Below are 21,280 nucleotides of genomic sequence, written 5' to 3' on the forward strand. Positions count from 1 at the left end.
GAATGCGACAAAAAACATCCATTAATTCAAATCTCCATGGGGTGATTAATCGATGGAAAAAAGGTTTGTTCTGTCAATCACTCAACTGAACAGAAAACAATCCATGCATGCACCACTGTCAAAGTTTGACACAAGTCAAAAGTTTATTGAAAAAACAGGTCGCTTTAATTCTCATCATTAATTAATGAGAGCAGTACAGTGGTCGCCCATTCTCAACTACAGTAGTAGAAACATTCCACTGCCAACATGGCCGGTCGCCAGGAGGGTGGGCCAACTCCTTAGCTAGAAAACAAACAGTTAAACAGACTGGCCCCTCCTTCTGCCAGAAGATCCCTCACATAAGTTTTCATTAAAGAGCGTTTTTTAAATTTTTTTATTTCATACATCTGGGGTTACTGCTATATTAAATAAAACACAAAAATCTTCTTTCCAATGTTAAATATAATAATCTGGATGAACTGGCTGCCACTGAAACTCCCAACATCATCCTTTTATCGAACACATTCAGCCAGCAGCAACCCCTGGCTGCCGTCTAAGAGACAGAATCTCAGTTCAAAGCTCATTGTATTATTACTTTTTTTTTGTACTATTATTTTACCCATGCAAGGGAGGAGCAGGAGCACAGGCCTTGGACAAGAGAGAGAGAGAGAGAGAGAGAGAAAACAATAGCCCTATAAAAACAGCACAACTCTTTGTTATGCTGCCGCACACTCAAACTCAACGCTGGGTAAGGGTGGGGTAGGGGAGCAGGGGTAGAAAGACAGCTTTCATTGCTACCACTACTACTACATCTGCTGGGTGGAGTTGCCGTTCCAAGTGTTGTTCTCGTCCTCGCTGTCCTCCTGTGTGCGTAACCGGTAGATTTTGCCGTCTTTCTTGAAGTCGTCTGGCCGGTTCTCCAGAGTGCGCTTGCGGAGGGTTTCTCTGAGCAAAGAAAAAGGTGGGAAAGGGGGCAGGAAGGAAGGGACACGGAATAATTAGAATGTTAACACACCTGTTGACATCATATCAATACTGCATGTAGAAATGTAGAAATACTCTTACTCAAGTACATTTTTAATGAATATAGGACTTTTACTAACAAAGTACAAAAGTATTGGCATCAAAATGTACTTAAAGTACCAAAAGTAAAAGTACTCATTATGCAGAAATGTCCCATTTCAAGTTTTCAAAATGTATAGAAATCTTTTGAAAATAGCAGATCAACAAGCTAACAACGCGTCGCGATGCGACACCTTGTGAGCTTGTAAATCGGCTATATTCAAATAATAACAAAAAATATATATATATATATATATATATGTATATATATATATATTACTTTATTTGTTTATTTAGACAGGACAGAGCATATTAATGAACGTCACATGAACGTAAATACACCGGATTTAGCAAAGATGCTAATTTTCATCCGCAGTCCTCACACAAAACATAAAAACATAAAAACAATAACATCAGAAAACAGACAAACGGTGAAATACAATTACATTACATCACATAGCCTAAAAAAACCTAAAATATGATCACAAATGGTTGCAGCTTTGGTTTTCAAGCAACCATCTTTTCACATTGAATTTAAAAGATAGAAATGTAGCACAATCCCTTATATGTAGAGGAAGGCCATTCCATGCTACACAACCCTGTACTGAGAGGACATTTTGACCGAAGGTTGTTTGCCGGTGCGGCGCTTCACAATCTCCTCGAGTGGTTGCTCTGGTACTGATTCCTCTTTCAGGCTTCCTTTTAATGAATTCCCTTAGGGGGGGCGGGCACAGACCATGTAAGGTCTTGTATATGACCCCAACCTGTTTGAACTTTTTGAAATTGTCGAAGCTAAAAAAATTGAGCCTCCTGAGTATGTTACAATGATGATAAGAGTGAGGCTTCCTGTCAAACACCTTGAGTGCACTTTTGTAGAGCTGTTCGATGGGTTTTAGGATCGTCACGCCTGTGCAAGACCAGTTTGTAAAACAGTACTCAATGTGTGATAGGATCATACAGTGAAGATACGATCTGGCAGCTCCAACTGTCAGGAAGGGTCTAATTTGTTTAAAATTTTGAAGGTTGAATTTAATCGTATTTGTGACTTTCTTCACATGTTTTTTAAAAGTTAGGGTTGAGTCTAGTATGACTCCGAGGTACTTGAACTCTGGGACAAGTTCAAGTTCCTCCCCACCCAGAAACACATTTGAGGACTCCAACACAACTGGTCTTTTGGATATATATATATATATATATATATATATATATATATAGGCCTTAATCATTCAGTGCCACATGACGTCTAAGACGTCATGGCCTGAGCGCCCTGAGCGCCACGTGACGTCTAAGACGTCATGAAAAACAAAACAAAAAAAACAAACAAGATATGATGATTTGAAGATTTGCTGCTCCATTCACTTCTTGTTTAACTTCTTACTGAAAAAGGCTGTATCTCGGCTCCTAAGCACTTTTTTTTACAATGAATTTTGGCTGTGTCACTCAGAGCCAAACTGCCATAAATAAGCATGGCACTGAATGAGTTAAGTGGTCAATGCGGTTTAGTAATAAAAAGCTAAATCTAAAAAGAAAGTAAAAGTAAAAGTATTGAAAATTGGAAATACTCCACTAAAGTAAAGTACACACTGTGTATATGTGAGCATCTTTTACAATCCACAAACGTCTGTGGCACAAGTCATGCCAACGGCAGAGGTCCACCTTTACCTCTGTGGTTCTTCAGAGCTGGCTGTCGATGAGCCGGGCCTGGGGTGAGCGTTGGGCCGCTGGGGGCCTGCCGGGGGAGGCGGGGGGCTGGCGAACAGGAACCCACTGAGGAACCTCCACACGGCCAGCAGGGGGTACAGGATGTGGCCCAGCAGGGCCCAGAACCCACCTCCTGATCCGGTGGACTGGATCACCGTGTTGTTGGGTCGGCCCGTCTGCTGCAGGGTGAAATAAAAAGAAGGCTTTCAGAGGGATTGACCCTTTAAGACCGGGAACGCATCTGTGTAACCGCTTAAAGGGATACTTCACTTTCACATAAAATAAACATTTAAAAAATATATTAAAAATAAATGAAAAAAGTAATGGAAAATTCATGGCCCCCTCACGCATTAGAGTGTCCTACTAATGTGTGAGGGGGCCTTTATTTTGCCATAACTTCTTTAATTTTTTTAAAATATATTTTTTTAATGTTTATTTTATGTGAAAGTGAAGTATCCCTTTAAACCATTATTTTATACTTTGGCTATTAAAAAATAGCAGATATACAGACATACTCGGAGCCGCGCTATGAGCTTGTAGATCTGCTATTTTTGAAAAATCTTGAAAATGTTTGCACATCTTTGAATATATATACTTTTTCAAGCAAACATATTTTACAGATATTTACTTCTGGGGGGTCCCTGGAACAAAATATTTTGAGATGGGGGTCCGCGGCCATATACATATCATTTTGGGTCGTCCTTGACATGAAAAAGTTTGAGAACCGCTGATTATCGCAACATCAGTTTTTTTTAATTTAGAAGACATTTGTAGAATCCCCAGAAGCAAAGATTTGAGTTAAAAATGTTCGCTTTATATATATATTCAAAGATTTGCACAAATTTTATGATCAAAAAAATTGTCTATTGACTGATTGAAATAATATACTATACATTTACTTCTGAACATTCTCCAAAGCGTACCACCATGTATTGTATTCAGAATAATTATATCATAGACATTTGAATTCCCGATCATAAAACAATGCTTTATATTTTCTGCTAGAGTATTCAAATCAAGTATCATCAAGTATTCTGTAAGTATCATCAAGTATTCTGTGATTGGGATTGCCCATCTCAATCAAGAGTGTGAAGTTCATACCGTACAAAATGAATGAAAACCAAATGGTTTACTGGAAGGCCGGTAAAAATGCTAAAACGCATGAAAGAGAAAAACTCTAGACAATTACAGTTGTAACAGTCAGTAGGCATATGCAATGCCAGTTGGTACCACTAGGTGGTGCACTGCTTCCTTTTGTTTTGCGGTTTCTCAGTGTGTACAATATACCTGACATCACTTCCAATATTACCCAGTGGTATGTTGGCGGCAGTGGTGTCATAGAGGCCACACGGAGTAGGACGTAATTTTTTTGCACGCACGTGCACGCTAAAACATCCATGTGTGTGAATGGGTGAATGTAATGCACAATCTATGTACAGCGCTTTGGATAAAAGCGCTATATAAATGCAGCATTTACCATTTACCATTTACCATTTAGCTGCTGCTGCCAGTATCCTATCTGCATGCAGCAATGCCTCAGCCACCGTCGAAGAAGAGAAAGATACTTGTTCAAAGCAAACTTTTAGTTTCAGCTCTATAATTCATGGCATTCCTTGAATTAGTATTAGTTTAAAAATACGTGTTTCCTAATTTAAGGTCAAATAAAATGCGGTGTGTGTGTGTGTGCCGTGCGTCCTGCCAGTAAAAAATAAATCACCATTACACCGCTGGTTGGCGGGCAGAGTAAATGCATGGAGGTATGTTCTTGATATCTTGTTATGGATCAAAATATGTTAGTGCCGTGAGACCTGGCTTGATATGGTCGACGTTTACATGATAGGCTGCTAAATAAACAAGCCTGGTGCTGACCCAATGCTACTAGTCTTCTACTCCTGTTCCCAACACATTACGATGTACGAGTTGTGAAATTGGCAGCAGTAAAGTAAAATATACTTGACTTGTAGTCAATGGGCTAAACATGCAAATTGTCTCTGTGGAAACCTCATATGTCCAAAACAGTTTTCAGGGTTTAAATTGTAAAATAGCAATTGTGGCAGATCCACAAGCTCAAACGTTTCGAGCTTGTGGATCTGCTACTTTCAATGCTTTTGTGTGACACTGTACAGGGTCCCCACACATTTTTAGCAATGAATTTCCAAAACTTTTCCAAAACTTTTCCAGAATATTTAGCCCAATTTCCAGGCCTATATAACAATCATTCAGCGCAATAATGTGTCTCTTACTCCTATGTACAATGCCCAATGATAGGCAGTGTAGCAAAAATAAAGCATAGAATGGTACAATTCCATTCAAAATTTCGTGCAAAATTAGGGCAACACAATTGAGACATACATTAGGCTGCCATCACACAGCCCGTTCGGCGAAAAACTACTTATGTTACATATTTCGTGTAATGTTATACATGTTTATGAAAATGTTTTGTGTTAACAAAATCAATAGCCAAAAACAATGCATAGCCAAATATTTTTTCCAGGACCCTTGATAAATTCCAGGACCTTAGATCAATTCCAAACCTTTTCCAGTACTGGATTTTTTAAATTTCTATTTCAAAATATTTCCAGGAATTTCATGACCGTGGGGACCCTGACTGTAGTATGATGAAGCAGGGTGTTCATTTACGAAAAAACTCAAAAAGTTAAAAGATGGAGATTAGAGGTTTCTGCCCGACGGCAACAAAATATATCAATATGGTCTTTTATCCCATTCAATCCGGGAACGCATCTGTGTAATTTTAGATTTTTAGCTATAACCATTATTTTATACTTTGGCTATTAAAAAAGCACATATGTAGATCTGCTATTTAAGTTTTAACATTTTTAACTCAAATCTTTGCTTCTGGGGGTCCCAGAATACAGCAGCCAAATACATATAATTTCATCCATCAGTATGTTGTTTCAGGGACCCCCAGAAGCAAACATTTGAGTTAAAAATGTTGTTTAAAAAAAATATATGTATTGAAAGATTTGCACAAATGTTGAAGATTCTTTGATAAATAGCAGATCTACAAGCTAATATAAAAGCTAATATAATATAAAAGCTCATAGCACGGCACCGAGTGCCGCGCTATGAGCTTTTATATCTGCTATTTTTGAACAGCCAAAGTATAAAATAATGGTTACAGGCTATAGCTGATGCGTTCCCGGATTGAATGGGTTGAAAGCAGGGGGAGGGGTGGGGGGGGCGTTTCTCCATTACTCACAGGCAGCAGCACTATGGAGGCACTGGGGGCCAGCTCCAGCTCCAGCAGGGTCTTGTTCAGGTCCTCGCCCGTGAACTCCCTCCGGGGGAACATGGTGGCCAGGGAGAAGTTACCGTAGCGGTTCCCGACTTCCTGGAAGAGGGACAAAAGTCACATTCAGAGGCTTGCAGGGAAGAAAAAAAAACTGGCGAGCGTTCTACAGACTGAGCTACCCCGGACACAAAAATACATACAAAATATTGTATGATGGAGACAGATATTTACACCCGTTGGTTGTTAAACAAACATGGTGAGAGGGAAATAGATCTGTGGTTCATGATTCCCACTGTAAACACAATGTCAAAATCTCATAAGACGCCATCATTTGTCTATTCTGCTCCCCAAACGCACAAGTTAACTTCATTACTAATCACTGCCGTTTAAATTCACAAAGCAAAACACTGAGCTTTAGTTTCATCAATGAAGTTCAAACTGCAATCCAGAACTTATTTTAATCAATCATACAGATTGATTAAAATCCAATTAAAACCGGGAAAGCATCCGTGTAATTTTAGATGTCTTTGGCTATTCAAGAATAGCAGATCTACTATATATAGCTTGTAGATCTTGTAGATCTAAGACTAGACTAAAATATGACTAAAACTAAAATAATTGTATTCAAAAGACTGACTAAAACTACATCAAAATCTGCTGTCAAAATTAACACTGGTTGAAGCAGACGGTGCACAATTGTTGCAATTACCTCTCTGTTGGAAGAGACAACAGACATTCTTTTAGATTTTAAATATTTAACTGCCACCGTGAATAAGAAACTTCAATTCTACCTATGAGGGTGGATTCTGCCAATGCTTTTCAATGGGAATGGCGTGGTTTGATAGTCTTGCGCATCTTTCCGTGTGTCGCGCACACCTTGCGTTTATGCGTTCTATACGCCTTGTCTATTTGAAGCAGATAAATGCTCGAGACAGATGCCGCTTTTCCCCCTCTGTCCAATCGGGTGAGTCGAAGGCGGACCGTCCCAAGACCCAGGAAGAGACATGGTACTTGCGATTGAGAAACTGCGGGCTAAGGGGAGGGTCGTGCAAGTGAGTGACAGGTATGTCACTGGTTATTGGGACAGAAGCAAGCTACTCCGTTTTTTAGAATGACCGTGCCCTTATGCCATATTCTTCAAAATCACTTTGTTCTACCTGAACAGCAAACTGCCTGGCCTCCTGTAGTCTGCTCTCTGAGGGAAACTGGTTGGAGAAGGAAGAGCCGTCTGGGAGCCGAAACTGTATCCTCGCTATGGTACTGTGGGCACAAACAAACACACAATTCATTATGACAGCATTTTAATGAACTCTGAATGTAATCAGTGCCTCCACCAGAATGTTCATTTGTTGTGGTGGAAAGGCAATATTGAGACAGCATTCTTTTGGACAGAATATGGGCCACTCAGCCTTAAACAAACAATCACAATGCAACAAAATATAGATACAGGTGTGTTATTTGAATATATGTACAAACAATATTGTCTTTGTCAGGTGGAAACCTCATATGTCCAAAACTGTTACTTTTCAGGATTCAAAAGTATCAGATCTACAAGCTCAAATGCTTTTGTGTGACGCTGTAGTGTGATCAAGTAGGGCATTCATTTACGAAAAAAAACACAAAAGGGTTGGGGTTAGAATATGAAGAAAGGATGATTTGAACTTGTAGATCTACAGCGTGTTCACAGATCATTCGCAATGATTTTTCCCATTACATTCCCAACAATGATTTGCATTACTGTCTTGACTACCAGCACGTCTCTCCAGGTCTCTCATACCTCCTCTCCCTGACCATGGCCTCCTTCCTGGCCTCCATTTCGGCCTGCTTGGCCTGTAGTGTGGCCTGCCTGGTAGCCTCCAGCTCCTCCTGGTTCTTGGCATAGCGAACGGCTCTGTCGGCGCGGTCCTGCAAGGGAAGGGGAAGTTGAAAGCCTGTATCAGCCACCTAGCATGTTATTACATCATCAGCTTAACAGCATGGGGGCGGCCGATTGGATCGATTGGATTAAACATTCATTTGTTCTACAAGCGCAAATTTTACCCATCATTTCATAATGGACGATTTGCTTTTCGGGCAAGGTGGCATGACCTTTGGGCAAGTGGAACATGACCTGTACTTGCCCGACGGGGAAGTGCCTCTGAGACCTTATAGTGTCAAAACCTTTAGCACAGTGGTTTTCAACCTTTTTCATGCCAAGGACCCCTACATTTATATGCATTTGGCCGCGGACCCCCATCTGAAAATGTTGTGCCAGGGACCCCCAGAAGCAAAGATTTGAGTTAAAATGTTCGCTTTAAAAAATATATAATAATAAAAGATATGCACACATTTTCATGATTTTTCAAAAATAGCAGATCTACAAGCTCATAGCACGGCACTCGGTGCCGCGCTATGAGCTTGTATATCTGCTATTTTTGAATAGCCAAAGCTAAGTGGTTAAAATGATTGTGACGCTATGTTAACTACTTTTGCTGGGGACCCCCTGGTACCCCCTCAAGGACCACTGGTGGTCCCCGGACCACTGGTTGAGAACCACTGCTTTAGCATATCTCACTGTGTCATCCTTGCACACAAGAGGGCGCTACTTCAGTTCAATTTGTGACTTGGAATTTCTCAGCCTCAATCTGTTATCAACAATGAGAGTAAACACTAAACTTGAGTTTGGCAGCCATTATGTGGATGTCGTATTCTAGTCTAAATCATCTCATCTCATGCTACTCTAGTCAGAAGGTGGTGTGGTTATATTTTACCAAAGCGATCTGCTGTTTAACCCGATCCCTGGCGGCCTTCTCCTCAGCCTTCTCCCGGTTCCTCTCGTCCATCAGCCGCTTGGTCTTGTCGTCCTCCTGTTTCTTCTTGTAGTCCACCATGTCCTTCCCCACCTTCCTCCGCTCCATCTCCCTCTTGATCTGCTCCTGAATCACATCAGACACACACAAAGGCAGAGACCATTTTCACCCCGTCCACTACAATGTTATCATTTTTATAAAAACACATCTATCTCGGATTTCTTCTCCCAGACTGCGTTTTTGGTGAAAATGAGCGGATAACAACAGAACGGACGATCGAACAATGTTTTTGTTCCGGTGGAAAGCAGAGAGACTCTTCTTAACACGGAGACATTGTTTGTTTACATCCGGGTTGAAAAAAAAGATCAGTGGCTCCTTAAAAAGACACAAAATAAGGTAAAACCGCTGGCAGTGGCGGATGAATTAATCACTTAATACATGGCATATAGTTGATAGTTGTTATTTCTACTTGAGTGGAGTGTTGAATTTCAGGAGGAGAGACTTGATGACAAACCAGTGAAAGCCACTTAACAGACACTTGAATCTGAAGTGCAAAGAGAACCTTCCTCACCTCTTCCTCTCCTTTCTTCTTCTGCTCTCGTCTGTCCTCCAGTGTCTTTGTTAACCTGAACACAGTGGTATAGAGAATGTTTGATATGTGTCCCATAACCTATTCAGAGTGTGAAAATGAGCACGCTAGATCATTTTAGGAGTCTTCCACCTTGTCAATTCAATTACATTTTATCAAAGTGTCAAATCACAACAAGTTGTCTCAAGACACTTTACATGAGACAGACATTGTCCCACCCTGAGCAAGCAGGTACACAAAGTAAAACAAAAAAGAGTTGATTTAGGACAATAGAGGATTATATCCAATAAAAGAGTCATGTTTACCTGGCCAAATGATATGGTGTGTGTGTGTGTGCCCCTACCTTTCCACCTTGGCCTCCACGTTTTCCTCAGGCTGAGAGCTGTTGGACGTGTCATCTGATGAAGCACTCCTGTCCTCACCTGGGGTCGCCGCTCCTGAACTGCTACCTTCATCTACTGGCCTGGTCAGGGATTCTGCAGAGAATAGAATATTTAGAATCCCTGCAAACATATTTTGCACAAATAAAATGACTAAACTTTTCAACAGAGCTATTTGTATAAAACAACAAACCAAAGATTAGAAAACAGTTATTTTCTCCATTGTGCCTTCCCACACTTTGCTGGGGTTTGCCTTTACCGTCTCTTAAAGAAACTGGATGAGAGAAACATTATTTACACACATTTCTGTGTTCCCCAGCGACTAACGGATGGAAGAGAACCAGTTCCCATATAGACCCGGTACCAAATTGTCTGTGAATCACTTAGCTCCGAGACCAACGATTTCGCTTAGCGATGGACATCACAAACTCGGAAATAAAAAAAAAACGTTTAAAAAAATCCACAAATCTCTATCTATGTGTGTACGTTTTTTTCATAAATTAACGCCCCCTACTTGATCATACTACAGCGTCACACAAAAGTATCAAAAGTAGCAGATCTGCAAGCTCAAAACGCGGCGCTTTTGAGCTTGTCGATCTGCTGCTTTTTTAAAATTTGAATCCTGAAAAGTAACAGTTTTGGACATATGAGGTTTCCACCCGACAGAGACGATATCCGTCTGTGTGTCTCCTGCTCGTACCCAAACAGAGCTCCTCACCGACGTCATCAGGCATCAATATGAGATAGCTCTCTCCCGACCCTCACCACAAGGTGCACACAACTGCAGTGACATTAACTCTAAATTGGTTTATTTCTAGACTAGAAACTGAAACACAGCATAAGACTGCTTCAACAGCTGCTCTACTCTGTCAGCTGAGTGGGAGAACTTAACAAGAACTCAGAGTGATTGTAGCTTCACTCGGTCTCTAGAGAAAACAGCAAAATAAAATATCAGATGTGCCGTCCGTTTAGATGGCAACGGCGTTATCGGGACCGAAAACGTAACAAAGTGTAACCTCCTTCCAGGGTGGAAATCTTTGAAAACACTCACAGTGAACTTGTAGATCTACAGCGTGTTCACAGAGTAGCGCTGCCTCTCGCAATGATTCGCAATGATTTTTCCCAAACGAGCCATCCCAGTTATAAAACTTGATAAAATGCATCTTCAGAGAATTTTAACACACAGCCAGAGAAAGCGCTGGAACGTGCCAAAGACACACTTTCATTACAAAAGATAAAATGACCGAACCGAACAGTCTGGCCTGCCCTGTACTTGCCAAAGTTGCCATAGGCAACCACACAAATAATTAGGTGCAAGAACTATACTGTCGTTACAACATTAATTAAAATCAAGCTGGTAAAATCGCATTGTTACCTCAGGTCAAATCTAGCGTAAAAACGTTAGTGTTCCAGTTCAAATTTTGTCTGCCCATTGTTTTTATTCATCACTTCTAATTTCACTTGCTTATGCTGTATGTGTTCTCCTGATTGAATACAATTGGTATCCACAGCCTCAAAGTGTATTACTAGAGCTGGAGATACAGGGAGAGTCCTGTTACTGAAGAAGCACTCTATAGCAATGATTGCTATCTCAATATATAGAGCTGTTTAACACTTATTTTAACAAATAAGTGCTAACTGACAAATTGTCTTTAAATAGGAAAACCAAAAAAAAAAAAGGATATTCTCCCATTTTAGACAGATCAGTCAGGCTGCAGCTACTAGTTCAAGCACAACCTTAAAAAAAAACTAAATTGTGATTGAACTTTGACATAGTATGTTTTTCTTTGTTCTTCTATTACTACATTTTTGTGGTTTACTGCATGTTCTTTCCAGTAAGTTAAGTTTTTATTCAACATAGTTTAAAGTGGGCCTGGGCCGTAGCGTGACGGCACTATGTATCTTTTTTATGAATTATGTAGTTTTGTCCAATCTGTATGGTAGAGTATGTTATTACAAATACAATATAACTTATATACAATTGGGGTGGTTGTATTTTGTCTCCCTGCTCTTCTATTGAGACATTTAGATCGTGTCAAAGGTCATGTCTCACCAAGGCACAGGATCTGACAACATTTTGACCGCTCTATTCATAAAATTGCCGGGAGCATTAAGACGGTGTGCGGACTCTTTTCTTTTGTTAACATTTTGACCTGACCTGAGGGTCAAGATTCATTTCTTATTCATGATTTACCACCTGATCAAGGAGGCAGGCTTCATTAGCTCAATGGTAAAAATGGCAGCCCTTGCGCAGGAAACCGTGTTCAAATCCGGCGTAGAAGAGGAAAGTTACAAAGTGCAGCTTTAAGACATAAAACTAATGCCATGTATAGTATGTACTCTTTTTCCACCTAACAATTTATCAAAAAGTAAATGACAAGAATTGGATCGATATGCAGATTCAATGGATAATGGAATCAGAGTCCATCAAATCCTTTCAATGGCCCATCTCTACAGTGACTGACCTTTAGATGTGGCTGGAGCAGGCTCTGTGTCTTCCACTGGTTCTTCGGCGGTGGGCTCCATGGGAGCAGAAATGGGCTCTGTTGGGGCCGGGGCTGGTTCTGTGGGTGTGCTGACAGACGGACTGGCCTCCATTGGAACTTCTGGCTCTGCTAACTCTGCTCCCCCTCCATGCATCTGCTGAGAGTGCAACTGTCAAGACAAGAGACACAGGTGTAGTGTGAGCAGAGAGTACAACGTGATATAGGAACGGATGCATAGCAAAACCACTTAAGACGTCTTAAATGCCCTGTCATCCGTTTGGTCATCTCAGTGTTCAGGTAATCTCGTTCAACAGTAGCTGTCTCCCCATAACTGGATGTTTGAATCCCACCTAAGGTACATCAGTTAATCAAACTAATCAAACTAATCGATTTAATAGGTTATATATATTTTTTAATGTGGGTTTTTTCTTTCTTAAATGTTTAAATTTTTAAAAATACAATAGCAAAAAAAATGTACAAATGCAAGCCCACAATAGCATTGTGGGATCCCAACTGAAAAAGTCATCGATAAAATAATCACCAAGAAAATAACTGATAGCAGCCCTATTCCCCCCTCCTACCTGTTTGACTTTGTCCAGTCTGTTTGTGAGTTCCTCTGCAGACACGCTGCCAGCAATGACCTCAAGGGGAATACCATTCTCTCCGATGAAAAAGCTGGACGGTATGCAGACCACCGGGTCTTCACACGGGGGGAAGTTAAGGCACAAACCCACCAAAAACTCACATTTAAACAAAACATAGTCTTGGCCATACCTTACGGCGTGGCGGAGACAATTACAGTTTGAAAAAGTAACATTTGCTGCAGACCATGTGTAGCAATAGTGTCTCAGAGCCTCTGCCTGATCCTAGCCTAATATCTAGTAGTGGTTAAGATGTTGGCTTTCCACGCGGGAGGCCTGGGTTTGAATCCCGGCCGTTACACATGGACACGTGTGAGAGTCTACCTACAGTCCAAACAGCAGATAAGGAGGATCAACATGAGCACTTTGTATTCAATATCATCCAACAGGAAAACAATCTAATACGTCTTTATACAGATATTCTTGAGAGATTTGTATTTTATTCGGTCATAAATCTTCACAGCATCTTCTGGGGCCTTTGCCACATAACAACATTTAGTGCACATGGACAAATGGAGTTCATGGAAAAGGATACAGATCTGGGAGAACTGCGCACACGTATCACTGTAAGGAAACATGAGAACATCACAAGGTCAATACATTATCTTAATGCACACATCCAAAGTGACTGTGTCAAACATTAAAAACCATGCGAAAGTTTCAATCTTCCCATGTTATGCCTAATAGTTGTCGCGGAAGCTAGAAATTGATATGAGAGAACAAATACCTCCACCAACACTTCACCAGTAAGATTTAATTATGTTATTAGATCGAGGCTGATAATTAAGATGCAGAAGTTGACACCGCAATTAAATACAGTACTGCTTTGGATTACAAAAGTCTATCCAAATAGGTTTTAGTGTCATACTGTGGCTAACGATTCCGCAGTTAGTGTACTGTACTTTCATATTATGTGATTTAATTTGAGCTATTCAACTGGGGTGATATTACAGTTTTAAGTCAAGAGTCATACAGCATATAAAAGGCTAAAATGTTGTGACCTTTCACATTACATTACAGTAATTTAGCAGACGCTTTTATCCAAAGCGACTTACAATAAGTGCATCATTCAACATAGGTAGGCAAGAAAACTACTAATCACCAGAAGTCTTAAGTGCATTCTCTTCTAAAACAAGCAACTAAGAGTATACCTAAAGGTAAAAGTGCAATATATCAGCTGCCTACATGTACTTTCTTAAACAGATGAGACAAATAGGAAAATCAAATGAGCAAGAGCTAAAACAAATAAGTGTATCAAACATACTACACATCAAGGGTTCCCAAACCTTTCAGGCCGTGACCCCCAAAAATAATCATATTTGAAGAACTGGGGACCCCCCACCCTGACAAGCACTTGGAATTGTAGACATTACATTTAGTTAGACTCGGTTCCACAGATAAATATTGTGAAAATAGCCGCACTGAGAGGCGTTGTGAGCAATGTTTGCCTCTTTCTTACGCAATAGCGGTATTTGCCAATTTGGAATTAAAAGTTCTTAAAAGTCATTAAATTGTACCTTAAGAAATGTGCAGTTACCCTATCAACATACACATACTGCACCGTATGTTGGTTTGTTTACTGTTGAGTGAGAAGACAATCTTGCACATTAAGCTAATCATCTGGGGACCCCCGGATTGGGAAACCACTGCTACACATTACCTCTTGGCGTCCACTTTGATGGCCACACAGGTCTGTGCAGCTTCATGGACCGTGTCGTCCTCCCAGCTGGACATGAGCTGTGCAGACTGCTCATCGTCACCTTCAGAGGGAGAGAACGTTTAGTGATGAGTCACTTATAGTCATCATCATCATCATGCCCCACTGCCTCCACTATGTGATCATGATGTCAATGGTGATCATCTCTACAGTTAGGGTGATGACACCTTGTTTTATAATCAGATCAACGGGGTGACAGACACTGCATTATGTTGGCAACCACACTGACATTACTGAAATCGGTGCAGAATTTCAAAGTGTGAACTACTACATCCTTGTAATCTTCGGTGAAACAGGTGTTGCAGTGAAATTAGTGTCCTGTGAAATACCTTGCCTCCAGAGGTCGCAGTTTTGCATTTACGCAACAGGGGAACGTGGATGCTACGTGATGTTTGTCAGGTAAACAAAATAGAAAGGGCTCTTGCTTAACATTATTACTGACTGTTAACTGTGTACATGTACAGTATATCCATTGAATTAAATAAGTGCAATACGGGCTGTCTTAAAGGTAACTCTATCATCAATCACCAGTACGCTGATGACCTGGTCGTTCTAAGTTCATAAAGTGGAGGGTTACAGCAGCTATTGAAAGTATGCTCAAATTATGATTTTGAGACATAATTTATAATGCAAAAAAGAGTAGTGTCATGTCAAGAAATTGGCCTTTCAAGCCTTTCACCTATGTGACAGCTGTCTATCTGTGTGCCAGGAAATCAAGTACCTTGGCCACATTTTTACTGACAATCTCCATGATGATAAAGATATCTCTAGGCAGTGCTGCATACTTTATGCCCATGTTAATATGCTGCTTCGCAGGTGTTCAAATCCTGTCAAGTGTGCAGTTTTTAAAGCATTCTGCACTCCCATGCATACAGCTTTCCTGTAGTGCACATACAAGAAAGGTAAGCATGCGGAGGCTTAAAGTGGCCTCCAATGATGCCCTGAGGATTCTACTTAAGGTCCCTAGATGGCATAGTGCCAGTCACCTGTTTGTAACATGTGGAATCCACACTTGTGAGGCTCTCTTAAGATCTACTGTATGTATGGATTCATGTCTCGCCTGGATGAGTCCCGGAACAGTATTATTGAGGATATAGTAAATCCTGGGAAGAGCTGTCTACGGTACTCGTCCAGGCTGCGTAAACCCTGGAGAGTCAGCCTCTATTTATGATTTTATGTTTTTTTATGTCTTGTTATTTATTTGTGATATTTCTTTGTATATACTTTATGGGCCCCCTGTGTGTCTAGAATTAAGTTTTAATTGAAATTGAAATATGTCCAAAAGTATACATATATATCTTTCAATATATATTTTTTAAACCAAACATTTGTCAAATATTTTGTTCCAGGGACCCCCAGAAGCAAAGATTTGAGTTACAAATGTTGGCTTTAGAAATATATATATTCAAAGATCTGCACACATTTTCAAGATTTAAACAATGTTTGCAAATCTACAAACTCATACAAAATACAAAAGTATTTTTGTAGACGAATTGGTAAACATTTAACACATCGCCATTCACAACATCTGAATCATGCTCTCCCTACTGTCTATGCCATTAGTTCTCAAAGTGGGGTCCGGGGACCCCCAGGCCGTTCCCCAGGCAAAGTAGTTAACCACTATATCCATTATATAAGTTGACTATTCAAAAATCTCAGATATACAAGCTCACAGCGCGTCACTTCGTGCTGCGCTGCGAGCTTATAGATCTGCTATTTTTGAACATTTTGCATTTGCAACACTTAATCTTCTCTTCTGGGGGTCCCTGGCTCAAAATATTTTCAGATGGGGGTCCGTGGACAAATATATATCAATTTGAGGGTCCTTGACATGAAAAAATTTGAGAACCACAGGTCTATGCTTTCTCCACAGAATTTCGCCGAAACAGCGTAATCATGAATCATCATACACACAGTTTGATAGGTAACCAGTGTCCGGGTAACGTTGACATTGGCTAACATTAGCTTTGACAGCAGTGTAAACACACACATACACACACAGCTGTGTTTACATGACAGACAACTACACCAAGCCCATAATAATGTTATACTGTAATGTTTACGTTTACCTGACAGGTGTAATGTCCCCCTGTATGTTTGTGTTACAATGACGTTACCTGTCTCACCCTGGAATTAGCTAAATGGCTAGTAGCAGCTAACTTCATTAACTAGCGTTAGGTTGGCTAGCTAGCTGATAATTAGCTCTGGTCCAGAGCGTTAGTGAGTTCTCTCTGACGCTCTGCCAGGCGCGCTGCTCTGCTCATAGACCGAAAACGTCACTGTCGCGCGAGGTCTGTCTTTAGTAAGAAATAAACAAAACTATTTCGCTACTCACCAAAACAAATGCTGTTTTGTGTTGTTGAAACTCTATTCTCTACGGTGGGGAATGTCTCGGGTCCCCACCTTCTCTGTATAATACACTTTTTGGCCTGAAAAGAAATGATTGCAAAGGATAGAAACATGTTTTATTTAGTCCACTGCGCCCTCTACAGATCTGATCAATGGTCATTTATACTGACCAGATCTGTAGGGGGCGCAGTGGAGCAAATAAAATAATTTCCGTCTCGCGGACATATTTTATTTACTGAACAAAAAGTGCATTATACAGAGAAGGTTGGGTGCTGAGAGGCTTCCCACCCTGGAGAATGGACTTTCAGTCTTTGTTTCGGTGAGTAGCGAAATAGTTTAGTTTATTTTGACTAAAGACGGAGACAGTGTAATGTTGGGTCCATGAGCAGAGCAGCGCGCCTGGTAGAGCGTTAGAGAGAACTCACTAACGCTCTGGACCAGGGCTAGTTGACACAGCTAATTCAGCTAGCTAGCTAGCTAACCTACACAGACATAGATAGAATACCTGTTATAACAACGACGAAGATGAAGGTCTGCTGCTTGGCGGAGGCGATGGCAGCAGGGATGGAGCCGTCAAACCAACGCATCTTAATGGTGGAAAGGCTGTTGTCTGGTGTAAAGATGTTGTTGTTGTTGTTGTTGTTGACCAGTCACATCGATATCCTTAAGACTGGTGAAGTCAGCTTGTTGTTGGTCCTACTGGCCCTGGTGCTGAGGGTTGCCAGGTTTAATTTGCGAGAGAAATAAGCAGCTACGTCTATGAAAACAAGCCCACGGTAACAGGATGTAGGTGAGCACCAAGGAGGAGTGGGCACTGAGGAAGAGGGCACCGAGGAAGAGTGGGCACTGAGGAAAAGTGGGCATTGAGGAAGAGTGGGCACTGAGGAAGAGTAAGGAAGAGTGGGCATTAAGGAAGAGTAAGGAAGAGTGGGCACTAAGGAAGAGTAAGGAAGAGTGGGCACTAAGGAAGAGTAAGGAAGAGTGGGCACTAAGGAGGAGTAAGGAAGAGTGGGCACTAAGGAAGAGTAAGGAAGAGTGGGCACTAAGGAAGAGTAAGGAAGAGTGGGCACTAAGGAAGAGTAAGGAAGAGTGGGCACTAAGGAGGAGTAAGGAAGAGTGGGCACTAAGGAAGAGTAAGGAAGAGTGGGCACTAAGGGAAGAATGGGCACCGAGGAAGAGTGGGCACCTGAGTGTTAAATTGGCTATGTTTTCCAAAATGTTAAAAGATTTAATATTTGGAAAAGATTTTCAAGTAAAGTAAAGTATACATGATTAGAACAGGCTTAAATATTTATTTACACTAGAAACAAGTCCAATTATGCAACTTTAGAAACAAGCCCAATAGAGCGTCGCAGTTCCCGCCCACTTCCTGTTTTTTTTGGTGCCGGAAGAAAAAACTCAATGCATTTTTCCATTGACATTTCCAAAAATATTTATATCTATTAATTTAAGCCTCGAATCAAGCCATCACGAGATGACATGAATCATGACCATAAAACGTTTTTTTCTGTAATTTTTTTTTATTTTATATTTAATTATATGATATACTATATTTAATAAATACCCTTTGTTTTGCTGTTTTCAACAAAAAAAAATCACAGAATCAAACGTTTATGGTCATGATTCATGTCATGTCATGATGGCTTGATTCGAGGCTTAAATTAATAGATATAAATATTTTTGGAAATGTCAATGGAAAAATGCATTGAGTTTTTTCTTCCGGCACCAAAAAAAACAGGAAGTGGGCGGGAACTGCGACGCTCTATAGAGCATCGCAGTTCCCGCCCACTTCCTGGTTTTTCCTGGTGCCGGAAGGAAAAACTCAATGCATTTTTCCCATTGACATTTCCAAAAATATTTATATCAATTAATTTAAAGGGGTAGTTCACCCCCAAAATAACTTTTTTTCTATTGATTACTGACCATCTGGAGCCTTGAATTCATAGATATTTTTTGGTTTTTGTCACATTCCTAAGCCAATAATTTGATTATAATAAATGTGTCCCCATTGATTCCGGTAGGAGACACAAATGCATTTGTGTCTCTGCAATGCAAATGCAAATGCATTCAAGGCTCCATGGGGTAATCAATAGAAAAAAAGTTATTTGGGGGGTGAACTACCCCTTTAAGCCTCGAATCAAGCCATCCAGGGTCCTGGTGAATCATGACCATAAAACTTTTTTTTCTGTGATTTATTTTATTTTATATTTAATGATATGATATACTATATTTAATAAATACCCTCTGTTTTGCCGTTTTCAAAAAAGTTTTTTCACAGAATCAAACGTTTTATGGTCATGATTCACCAGGACCCTGGATATCTTGATTCGAGGCTTAAATTAATTTATATAAATATTTTTGGAAATGTCAATGGGAAAAATGCATTGAGTTTTTTGAAGTGGCACCCGGAAGGGGCGGGAACTGCGATGCTCTATTAAGCAACTTTAGAAACAAGCCCAATTAAGCAACTTTAGAAACAAGCCCAATTATGCAACTTTAGAAACAAGTCCAATTATGCAACTTTAGAAACAAGTCCAATTATGCAACTTTAGAAACAAGTCCAATTAAGCAACTTTAGAAACAAGCCCAATTAAGCAACTTTAGAAACAAGTCCAATTAAGCAACTTTAGAAACAAGCCCAATTAAGCAACTTTAGAAACAAGCCCAATAGAGCATCGCAGTTCCCGCCCACTTCCTGGTTTTTCGTGGTGCCGGAAGGAACAACTCAATGCATTTTTCCCATTGACATTTCCAAAAATATTTATATCTATTAATTTAAGCCTCGAATCAAGCCATCATGAGTACTATATTTAATACTATATTTAATAAATACCCTTTGTTTTGCCGTTTTCAAAAAAAAATAATCACAGAATCAAACGTTTTATGGTCATGATTCATGTCATGTCATGATGGCTTGATTCGAGGCTTAAATTAATAGATAAAAATATTTTTGGAAATGTCAATGGGAAAAATGCATTGAGTTGTTCCTTCTGGCACCACGAAAAACCAGGAAGTGGGCGGGAACTGCAATGCTCTATAAAGCAACTTTAGAAACAAGCCCAATTAAGCAACTTTAGAAACAAGCCCAATTATGCAACTTTAGAAACAAGCCCAATTAAGCAACTTTAGAAACAAGCCCAATTAAGCAATTTTAGAAACAAGCCCAAGTAAGCAACTTTAGAAACAAGCCCAATTAAGCAACTTTAGAAACAAGCCCAAGTAAGCAACTTTAGAAACAAGCCCAAGTAAGCAACTTTAGAAACAAGCCCAAATAAACAACTTTAGAAACAAGCCCAAGTAAGCAACTTTAGAAACAAGCCCAAGTAAGCAACTTTAGAAACAATCCCAAATAAACAACTTTAGAAACAAGCCCAAATAAGCAACTTTAGAAACAAGCCCAAATAAGCAACTACACTTTAGAAACAAGCCCGAATAAACATCTACACTTTAGAAACAAGCCCAAATAAACAACTACACTTTAGAAACAAGCCAAAAAAACGCAACCCGCAACTACCAATATTTACAAGGGACTTTATAGAATAATAAGCCCAAAGTCGCTTATAATAAGCAGACATGGCAACGCTACTAGTACTGAGTCATGTCAGACCACATCACTTCCTTTTCTCAAATGGCCTCTGTAGTTTTACACAATAAAAGTTCTAATATATATATATATATATATATATATATATATATATATATATATATATATATATATATATTCCGTTCCGGTAGCAAATATAACACATCCGGTTTTTGAGCTAGCAACAATAAGGTTTCCGGTTGCCTTCAAAATAAGATAACACATTTGTAATGTTTTTTAAAAGACACAAATCTATTTTAAAAATACATTTATGATGTATGTCTTTTAAATGGCGCATACTAGAACACTTCTAAGTGCTAATTTTATTTTTAAAGACACAAATGTATTTTTAAAAATATATTTATGATTTATGTCTTTTTAAATGGCTTATACTAGATCACTTCCAAGTGCTAGGTTGTTCCTGATTTAAACTGGCTATTGATCCCCATTAAATGTGCACTTGGCACAGTTTCTGACCCTGTTTTGCACTTTAACTGGATATTCTGGTGTTGGTTACATATGTATTGTTTTTGTATTGTTTGTCCATTATTGTAATGATGCTGCCTCTAGGCCAGGTCACTCTTGGAAAATTATCATGGGGGGGGGGGGGGTTTATAAAGTTGATCTCACCTATTGAAAAACTAAAATACAATACAAATAAGAATGTATTCAGAAAGATGTACACAAAATGTGTGTGTGTGTGTGTGTGTGTGTGTGTGTGTGTGTGTGTGTGTGTGTGTGTGTGTGTGTG

At 39.9% G+C, this 21,280-nt stretch overlaps 1 protein-coding gene across 1 annotated transcript; it reads right to left on the reverse strand.

Moving 5' to 3' along the window:
- Positions 1–113: 113 nt before the first annotated feature.
- ubxn4 (UBX domain protein 4) lies at positions 114–17,716 on the reverse strand. Its single transcript, XM_080457103.1, has 13 exons — positions 17,452–17,716; positions 14,541–14,640; positions 13,416–13,444; positions 12,821–12,939; positions 12,219–12,408; positions 9,717–9,849; positions 9,356–9,410; positions 8,746–8,910; positions 7,773–7,900; positions 7,153–7,255; positions 5,963–6,094; positions 2,704–2,921; positions 114–924 (listed from the first exon to the last, which is right to left on the reverse strand). Exons 1-13 carry the CDS (start codon positions 17,531–17,533, stop codon positions 786–788), a joined length of 1,593 nt encoding a protein of 530 aa, XP_080313229.1. The 5' UTR covers positions 17,534–17,716; the 3' UTR covers positions 114–785.
- Between the last annotated feature and the right edge of the window lie 3,564 nt (positions 17,717–21,280).

This window comes from Gymnoscopelus braueri (assembly GCF_963280865.1).
Source record: "Gymnoscopelus braueri genome assembly, chromosome: 18".
NCBI classification, from domain to species: Eukaryota; Metazoa; Chordata; class Actinopteri; order Myctophiformes; family Myctophidae; genus Gymnoscopelus; species Gymnoscopelus braueri.

What these genes read in the sequence shown, in the direction of transcription:
- ubxn4 (XM_080457103.1), bottom strand. Translation starts at nt 17,533, where the DNA reads ATGCGTTGGTTTGACGGCTCCATCCCTGCTGCCATCGCCTCCGCCAAG. An exon ending in CTTCGTCGTTGTTATAACAG is followed by an intron (nt 14,641 to 17,451) that starts GTATTCTATCTA and finishes CTCCCTCTGAAG; the next exon opens with GTGACGATGAGCAGTCTGCA. An exon ending in TGCGCAGTTCTCCCAGATCT is followed by an intron (nt 12,940 to 13,415) that starts GTATCCTTTTCC and finishes CCCCGTGTGAAG; the next exon opens with ACCCGGTGGTCTGCATACCG.